The following is a 9,309-nucleotide window of genomic DNA, read 5'->3' as shown; positions in this document are numbered from 1 at the left end:
GTTGGATGATGATTTGACTTTTGATGTGGAGCCAATAGTTATTTTGGGTCATCAGGTTCGAAAGTTGAGGTCAAAAGATATAGCTTCAGTGAAAGTGCAGTGGAGAGGTCGGCCCGTGGAGGAGGCTACCTGGGAGACCGAGCGGGAGATGCGAAGCAGATACCCTCACCTGTTTGAGGCTTCAGGTATGCCTCTTGACTCGTTCGAGGACGAACGTTTGTTTAAGTTGGGGAGGATGTGACGACCCGACCAGTCGTCTCAGGAGTTACCGCTCTGTTTTCCCCCATTCCTGCTTCTTTATGCTTCGTTAGCTGTGTTGTATGTGGTCGAGTTGGTTGGTTTGCGTTTGGAGTAGAATGGATGGGAAATGAGACACTTAGTCTCTTTTAAGAAGGCTTAAGTTGGAAAAGTCAACCAGATGTTGACTTATGAGTTAGAGGGTTCGGATGTGAGTTCCGATGATTCGGTTAGCTTCGGGAGGTGATTTGTGACTTAGGAGTATGATTGGAAGTGGTTTTGGAGGTCCGGTGTAGAATTAGGCTTGAATTGACGAAGTTAGTATTTTGGCGATTTTCGGTTGATAGGTGAGATTTTGATCCGAGGGTCGGAATGGAATTCCAAGAGTTGATGTAGCTTCGTTATGTGATTTGGGATGTGTGTGCAAAATTTCAGGTCACTTGGATGTGGTTTGGTTGGGTTTTTGATTAAAAGCGTGTTTCAGAAGTTTTTAGAAAAGCTAGGCTTGAATTCGATGTGAATTGATGGATTTGGCGTTGTTTGAGGTGTTTTGATGATGGAAATAAGTTTGAATGAGGTTTTAGGATGTGTTGGTACATTTGGTTGAGGTCCCTGGGGCCTCGGGGTGATTTCGGATGGCTAACGGGAAGTTTTGAGTCTTGGAAGGTTGCAGAAAATTGCAGCAACAGTTGCAGACAAATTTGGTCATCGCGATCGCGGGAGGTCCCTCGCGATCGCGTAGAAGGTTTTTGGAAGGCAGGTGTTTTGCCCTTCGCATTCGCGGTTGAGGGTCCGCGTTCGCGGAAGGTAGTGATCTAGTGCTTCGCGATCACATCGTATGGCTCGCGTTCGCGTATGAGACTTTGGAGTCCAGGTGAGATTGCTCTTCGCGTTCGCGTGTATGGTAACGCGTTCGCATAGCTTTGTGTGTGGAAGCTTCGCATTCGCAGAGCTATTGTTGCGTTCTCATAGTGTAGTTTTGGAAGCTTGGAATTTTGCCCTTCGCGATCGCGATGAAGGAATTACAGGACTGGGCAATGAGGTTTTTAAACATTTCATCCACGAGTCTTAGCCATTTTTCCACCTTAGCTGAGTATTTTGGGAGCTCTTTGGGAGAAATTAAAGAGGGATTCAAGGAGGATTGATTGGAGGTAAGTTTTATGAACCAAAAATGTGATTATATTGTGAAATTAACCTAGAAATTCTTGGAAATTTAGCTAAAAATGGAAGAACTAGGGCTTAGGATTTTGAGATTTTAAATTGGGATTTGAAGGGCCATTTGAGGTCGTATTTGAGAGTTTTTGATATGTATGAACTCGTGGAAGAATAAGGAACCCGTTGATGTAAAAATTTCTGAGTTTCGAGAAGTGGGCCCGGGGCTCAGGTTTTGCTAACTTCGGGATTTTTGGTAATTTTCGATTGTTTTCGCTTAGGTTTTGTTCCCTTAGCCTATTGTGATGTATTCGTTCTGGTTTTGGTCAGATTCGACGCGCGAGGAGGCCGATTTAAGAGGCAAGGGCATAGCGAGTTAGAGCTTTAGCCGGTTCGAGGTGAGTAATAAATGTAAATGATGTCCTGAGGGTTTGAAACCCCGAATTTGCACATCGTAGTGCTATATTGAGGTGAGACACGCGCTTAAGGATGAGCATGGGGTCGTTTACTATTGGGGATTGTGACTTCGTCCATCCCGAGTGATACTTTTATCGCATATTTGATTGAAGCTTATTTGTTATCATCATTATTTGGACTTATTGCCGTATTTGGGCTTCGTGCCAACTATTTGAACCCTCCGGGGAGTTTTAATCATTATTTTCACACTGTTTTGACTTACTACTTGAACTCAGTCGTATCGTTTTTCCACTATTTTTCAACTCAGCCACTTTTTACTCGGTTTTGAAACTAAAATGATATATTAAATGATGTTTTGGGATGAGAACTACTGTTTTACTAATGCCCGAGGGGCTTATATGATTTCTGGACTGAGTACGGCCAAGGGCCAATTTGATGATACCATGGGATCAGGCTGTGCGCCGCCGCAGTGTTATACTGATATTGGTATGAGGTCGAGGGCCTAGATTTGATGTCACGAGATGACTTGATATTGCGCTTGGGCCGTAAGGGGCCCCTCTCAGAGTCTGCACACCCCCAATGAGCGCCGTCGACGATAAATAAATGGATCGGGCTGCGCGCCGCAACGAGTACTGCAGGATACCGTACTATATGTTGCATTTTCTTATTTGACTGTCACTTACCTGCTTACCTGTTGTAGTATCTTTCATATTTCGATTACATTGGTCTATCGCTTCCATATTACTTGTTTTAAACTACCAGATTATAGATTACTCTGTGATTCTCCGTGATTTCTTATTCTCCGTCATTATTTATGCTTATTACTCACTGGGTCGGAGTACTCACATTACTCCCTGCACCTTGCGTGCAGATCCAGGTGCATCTGAGGCTGAGTGAGGATTCTTCAGTTGAGCAGCGTATATCCGGGAGCATCGAGGTAGCTACATGGCGTCCGCAACCCTGATCTCTCCTTTCTATCCTTTGTTTTTTATCTGCATTCCCTAGATTGATATGTATTAGGTTGATAAACTGGTATTAGAGGCTCGGACTTGTGACATCGGATCGGTGGGCTATATGGCGATATTGCTATGACTTCCACACATTTAATCTACTGTTTTCAGACGCATATTATGTTAAATTGGTATTGAAACATTGTTAACAAATTTTATAAAGAAAAAGGGTTGAGATTGATTGTTGGTCGGGCTTGCCTAGCAATATGTTGGGCGCCATCACGATCGGAATTGGGGTCGTGACAAATAAAGTGTGTAGTTGAAAATCCGGATATAGATCCGGGGTACTTATGCATTTTCCCATTTTTTAATTTAATAATTGTGCAAAAACAAACAAAAAGTTCAGTTTCAGGATTCAGAGTATATATTAAAAATAAATGTTACCCTCATAGTAACAAAAGAATATTTATAAAGTTTGATCAATTATGTCATTTTCATAACCATCAAATTACGCCATTTTCCAATTAAAACATTGCCTTTCCTTAAAGTTGCACTTCATATATATTCCTATTCTTAGCATAGTTAAAAAGTAGAATAAGAGAACCTAACTGCAGAGTGTTAAAAAGTTCCCGTAATCAAACTCTTTTCTTTTTCCTTCCCAAATCTCGTCTACAAAGCCAATTTTCAAATTATGCATTTACCCCTTTCATTTTTATATTTTTATATCCCCATTCCAAATTGGTGATATTCTGATTTTACCAATCCAATTCAACGCATGCATACGGTCGTATCGACAGGAAGTAATATTTTTACTCAATATTACTATCAAAACTAGATACTAAATATTAGGAGGCAAACATTAAAATGAGAATATTTTAGTTAACCATAATTAAGCGATAAATAAAAATGTATGCAATAAATCTCTTCATACAATTTATTTGCCATATTTTTCAATTTGAGATGCGGTAAAATGTTCGATACAATTCTATTTTTTAAAAACTTTCACACACTTACAAGAATTCAAGTCATTAATTAATTTATATTTAAATGTTAATGTGTTATTCTTCTGGCAAACAAACTTTTTAATTATTACTATTATTTTAAATTTTTTTGCCACTACAACTAATATAAGACATAAATAAAAATAAGGAAAAAGAAAGAAAAGAAGAGAGGGCACATTCAAAAGTAGAATACAAAAAGCCCCAATGATTCCCCTAAATATCCAAAATATGCCACATTCATCTGTCTCCATTCTGTCCTTAACTCTTACTATTATTCTGTCTCCGTTCTGTCCTTCCTTACAGCAGCCCCTTGATCCTCGCTTCTCGACGAGAGCTCCCAATTTCTCTCTTTTCCCGCTATAAATACTCATTTCTCTCTTAGTGCAATCTCTCTCTTATTTTCCCGATCCAATTCACTCAACATGCAGAGCACAGCAATCTCATTTTCTCCCTCAATTTCTCTCCCTTCAAAAAATCCTCACCATCCTATTTCTCTTTCACCTTCTCGTCTCCCGCTTCGGTTCGGTTCGGCTAATGGCATCAATACTACAGCACCTCGTATACTCAACTCCGTTCGCTGTTCTTCGTCATCATCCAAGTTGAACGGAAGCGGATGGATTTCGGATCCTCTGCCGGTTCCAGAGCGCGAATCGAGTGGAGTGACGGTTCGGGCGACGTCGTCGGAACCCGAAAGCAGTGCCGGTGAGGAAGAGGCTCCAAAGTCTAAACCTCTGGCGGATACTTTGGTTCTCGGATCGCTATTCGGCCTTTGGTATATCTTTAATATATACTTCAACATTTATAACAAGCAGGTTTGTCTTTTTTCTCACTTCCCCTTTTTTTCAGTACATGTGTTGATTTGTATTACTGCAATTGTTTGTACTTTTAATTTTGAATTACTTGTTTCTTCGTAAGTTGATGCATTAGTATTTTCTCTGAGTATACATGCATGTCTGTTTAATTTAACAAGGCATCTGAGGCTCATGAATCACGTGAGAGTTTCTGCAAAAAAAATTGAAAAAATATATGGAGAAAAGTTGTCAAGTTTTTTGATTTTTTTGGGCGAAGAAGTTACTTGTGACACTTTTTAAATAAAAAATGTCATTTTCACTCACAACTTTTTTTAGGAAATTGCAACTATATGAACATTTTTCCTTTTGCACAGTAGAAGTTCTTTTTCCTACAAAAGTTGTGCAAATGGCTCAGAATATAAAATTGAAATCTGTCACATATAAGCATTGTGTTCTCATTTGCAACTATGTAATGTTGGAGTACGTGATGTTCTTGAAACTTTGACTTTGAGTTCTGTATTTTGATTCTTGATTCATTGTTAAGCCTACATTTAGCTGTTTTTGCAACTTGATTGAGGTGATTTTGGATTTCACCGGTTGGTATGGACATACTAATCAATTAAAGAAAATATGAAGAGATGTGTAGAAGTCATTTGTGACAGAGTAGCACTCTGGAGTACATAATACAAGTTATTTGGAGTTATACATGACTGCTGATTGGCTATTGAAATATTTTTGAACTCGTGGATATTGCAATGTGCATCAACGATGAAAATACTTGTTCTCTGCAGGTGCTGAAAACCTTCCATTACCCAGTTACAATAACTCTTGCGCAACTTGCTGTTGGCACTGTCCTTGTTATTTTCATGTGGACGTCCAATCTGTACAGACGGCCAAAAATCAGTGGTGCACAGGTATCTTGAATGTGCTGGATTTACAATGTTTTGGTTTAGATCCTGATTATGTACAGAAGTTCTGCTTTAAACTTCCAATTGGCAGATTGCTGCAATTTTGCCATTGGCAGTGGTGCATACCTTGGGAAACCTTTTCACCAACATGAGTCTTGGAAAAGTTTCTGTATCATTCACGCATACTATTAAAGCTATGGAGCCCTTCTTCTCAGTTGTCCTCTCTGCTATGTTTTTAGGGGAGGTATGCATTTTGATTGATTATCTGGTGTTCATGTTTCTTTGCAATGGTGTTATATGCATATTGTGATATGAAAAACGGAGAAAAGTAGAATTATTTTTTATTCTTTCTTTCTATTAGCTTTGTTTTAATTGAAGTCATGTTTATGCTTGTAGTACTTATAAGAAATTGTAATTGTTTCAGCATATGTTTCAGTGTTGTCGTCTCTGTAATTTATATACATAATTACGACAAATCTATCATGTTCATGCAGTTCCCTACATTATGGGTTATTTCTTCCCTTGTACCAATTGTTGGTGGAGTGGGACTGGCATCTTTGACTGAGGCATCATTTAATTGGTCAGGAATTTGAATCCTCTGCTCTCTTTATAATCCATATGATTCTCTTTTCTTTGTTTCTTATTTAGCAACAAAACTGGGAGCTTTTAGAACACAGTCAGCACTTCAAACTAATATCTAGTTTTTGTTTTGTTGATTATCAGGGCTGGCTTCTGGAGTGCAATGGCCTCTAACTTGACCAACCAATCTCGTAACGTTCTCAGCAAAAAGTTTATGGTTAGGAAGGAGGTAAATTCTGTTTGCTCTCTTTTATCAGGTTATTCAGAAAGTGTGTGCAAAATTTGAAGGTTTTGAGTGTATGTCTCAAACTTATACAACATTACAGCGTAATACTAAACTAGTAGCTCAGTGTTTGGTTGATTTTTCCTTTTGTAATCAAATAACTAGCTTGTTTCTACAGTACTCTTTTAGCTTTGAGAAAAACAATGAAACCACGTTATGTTTCATTTCTTATTATGATACTGCGTCTTGCTATATAATGTACAAATTTTTAAACAGGAATCATTGGATAACATCACTCTCTTCTCAATAATCACAATCATGTCCTTCATCTTGTTGGCCCCTTTTGCCTTTTTCATGGAGGGCGTTAAGTTCACCCCTGCATACCTTGAAGCTGCTGTAAGTGATTTATGAGGGGGAAATTTATACTGGTTTACCCTTATACACTATTCCTAACCTGATTGTTTCTTTGATCTAAAAGTGCGAAGACTGATTTTCAAAATTTTATTTTTGCTTGCTTTGGTTCCAGGGATTGAATGTGAACCAGATTTACACGAGGTCTCTCCTTGCAGCTCTTTGCTTCCATGCTTATCAGCAGGTATTCCTGAAGTCCTATGCCCTGATTTTGTTTGAACGTTAGCCTTTTGGTTAGCAGTAATGTTTGTGTTTATATTGTTTGGAAGAACTAGCAATTTCATATGACATTAAACTGTTCGCTGTTGGTGCATTTAATTTTTCGATAGACATACAGAATTATTGTAGTTTTGGGCAATATTTAGTATAAGAAGATCGAATAAAAGATACAAATGTAACTTTTACGTTAGGTTTTAACGAGATTGAGTGCACTGCAACCTCATGATTCTATTACATGTAACACGATGTGAAAGGCATGGCTCTTTGTTGGTATTTAGTGCAACGGTTCTTAGTATTTAGTTGGGTCTCCAATTTGCTGCTTTCTCCTGATGTTTTTGTTTACGAAGATTGTTTTGTAAATGCTATAAAACTCTTCTCTCATCAGGCATACAACATTAAGATTATCGTCCTAGAGAATACGAAGTTGCCACCAGGAACGGAAGTACCTCTTATTAAATCCGAGTTGATCAACTAAGCAGATTCACTCTCTGATTAAACATAATAGACATTACTATTTTGGCAACTCTTATAAAGCCTGAGGTTGTTGAGGTTCTCCATACCTTAAGCAGATTTTATTTGCTTATAAAGGACCTGCATATATTTTCTTCTCTTCTGATTGATTCATGAATCATGGCTTATCATGCTAACTAGAACACTCAACCAAAATCATTCTGAAGAATGTGAGATAAGTATATCTTTCAAAACGTTAACATGCTATTTGCTTCTCCATTTTAAATTTGGCCAAGATTGAGGGCTGTGTAAAATATTTAATTAGATGACTTAGCTTTTTTCCACAACTAATGACTTAGTTACTAATTAAAACAGAAGCAAACATGTTGATACAGTAGGGTACTGTATATGCTGTTCAAACAGTAATGATCAGCTGAAATTTCTGCATTACATTTTTTTATAAAGGAAACTTTGTTGTTATATAATATTCTTTCCCGTTTATTTAGACCACAATGATTTGTGGCAACCAACTACGGCTTTGAAAAATGCTTGGAAGCTTGATCATAACACGTCTTAGAATCTCGGCCCATGCAATTTTCAAATGCTGCAACATATGCCTTCCGAGTGTGGTTGAAGAGGTCAGGGTAGGGAGAAGGCTTTTAAATTGCATGTTTTTTGGAAAGCAAAGGGTGGTGATTTTAATTTCGTAAAGCACAATAGAGTGAGAAGTTGTCTGATGCATTAACTCATTCCTTGGAGTGACTGTTTTGATATCTCACTTTGCTCGAGAGGGCATGATGAATAAGTTCTTTATACTTTGTCATTTTACATTTAGATAAGATCATAAGAGAAATCTTGATGAATTTAAATGCAGGCTGCTCTTTCATTATAAAAATAGCTGATTATGTGACATCTTGCTGACACGATATCTTCTGGTGTAGATTTCATACATGATATTGCAGAGGGTGTCTCCTGTTACCCATTCCGTGGGTAATTGTGTGAAGCGAGTGGTGGTCATTGTGACTTCAGTTCTCTCTTTCCACACGCCTGTCTCCCCGATTAACGCCATAGGTATGGCACCTTGCACCTTTTCTTTTATCAACTTACAGATGATTGAGAACAAAAAGTGAACCCCCTTCCCCTTCAGTCTGAAAGCTGTAGTATCACTTTTCTTATTATAAATTTATTTTTCATACTACTCTATGTAGGCACTGGGGTGGCACTTGCTGGAGTTTTCCTGTATTCTAGAGTGAAGGGCATCAAACCTAAGTCAAAGACAGCTTGCAAATGATCAGTTTTGCTGAGAATTTTTATCATCAATTACGAATCAAAAACTCGGTGATAGCTTAGGCAGGATCTTCATTTTGTTTTTATATAGCCATGTTGGATAGAGTTATTCCTTTTTCTAGATAGTCTTGTACGTATTTCTGCAGATTTGATGATAATACACATCATTCTGTCATCTTTGTTACTGCTCAATGGTTTATAACGTATTTCAAACCCCCAGGAAATGAAGATTTCCCGAATTGGGGAGATTATAGAGTTTTACCAGCTATGGTAGACAGTTTCCGCATCCAAACAATTTCGTTTTAATTTCCTTATTCCACTATGGGGTTATAATTTTCTGTTCATTGAGAAATGGAAATCCGCGTACTAGATTCTGTCTTGCGATGATTGTTTCCTTGGTTTCAAAAGCAAAAACATGGACTAGGAACGAAAATATAGATATTATGGGAATTTTCTTTTACTTTGCTACGTTCCTCATCTTTTTCGTTACAAGAGAAAAATACCCTTCTTACCTTAAAATTAGTGGGACTGACCACAATATGTTTTTCTGAATGCAAAGAGATATCATTGATTCAATTATCTTTCTGATGAGAAAAATAAAATTAGGTGCATAACAACTTTTTATTTAGTTGCTCCACTAGGAGCCATATCATTCAAATACTCGATAACTTGGGGTTCCTTAAA

At 37.9% G+C, this 9,309-nt stretch overlaps 1 protein-coding gene across 1 annotated transcript; it reads left to right on the top strand.

The window, feature by feature from the left end:
• The first annotated feature begins 4,000 nt into the window (after positions 1–4,000).
• On the top strand, positions 4,001–8,893 carry LOC104215620 (phosphoenolpyruvate/phosphate translocator 1, chloroplastic-like). Its single transcript, XM_009765464.2, has 9 exons — positions 4,001–4,569; positions 5,340–5,462; positions 5,548–5,700; positions 5,951–6,036; positions 6,180–6,264; positions 6,535–6,654; positions 6,785–6,853; positions 8,280–8,409; positions 8,547–8,893. Exons 1-9 carry the CDS (start codon positions 4,180–4,182, stop codon positions 8,627–8,629), a joined length of 1,239 nt encoding a protein of 412 aa, XP_009763766.1. The 5' UTR covers positions 4,001–4,179; the 3' UTR covers positions 8,630–8,893.
• The last annotated feature ends 416 nt before the right edge of the window (positions 8,894–9,309 follow it).

This window comes from Nicotiana sylvestris, chromosome 10 (assembly GCF_000393655.2).
Source record: "Nicotiana sylvestris chromosome 10, ASM39365v2, whole genome shotgun sequence".
Lineage (NCBI taxonomy): Eukaryota > Viridiplantae > Streptophyta > Magnoliopsida > Solanales > Solanaceae > Nicotiana > Nicotiana sylvestris.
This window is presented reverse-complemented; position numbering and strand designations above follow the sequence as displayed.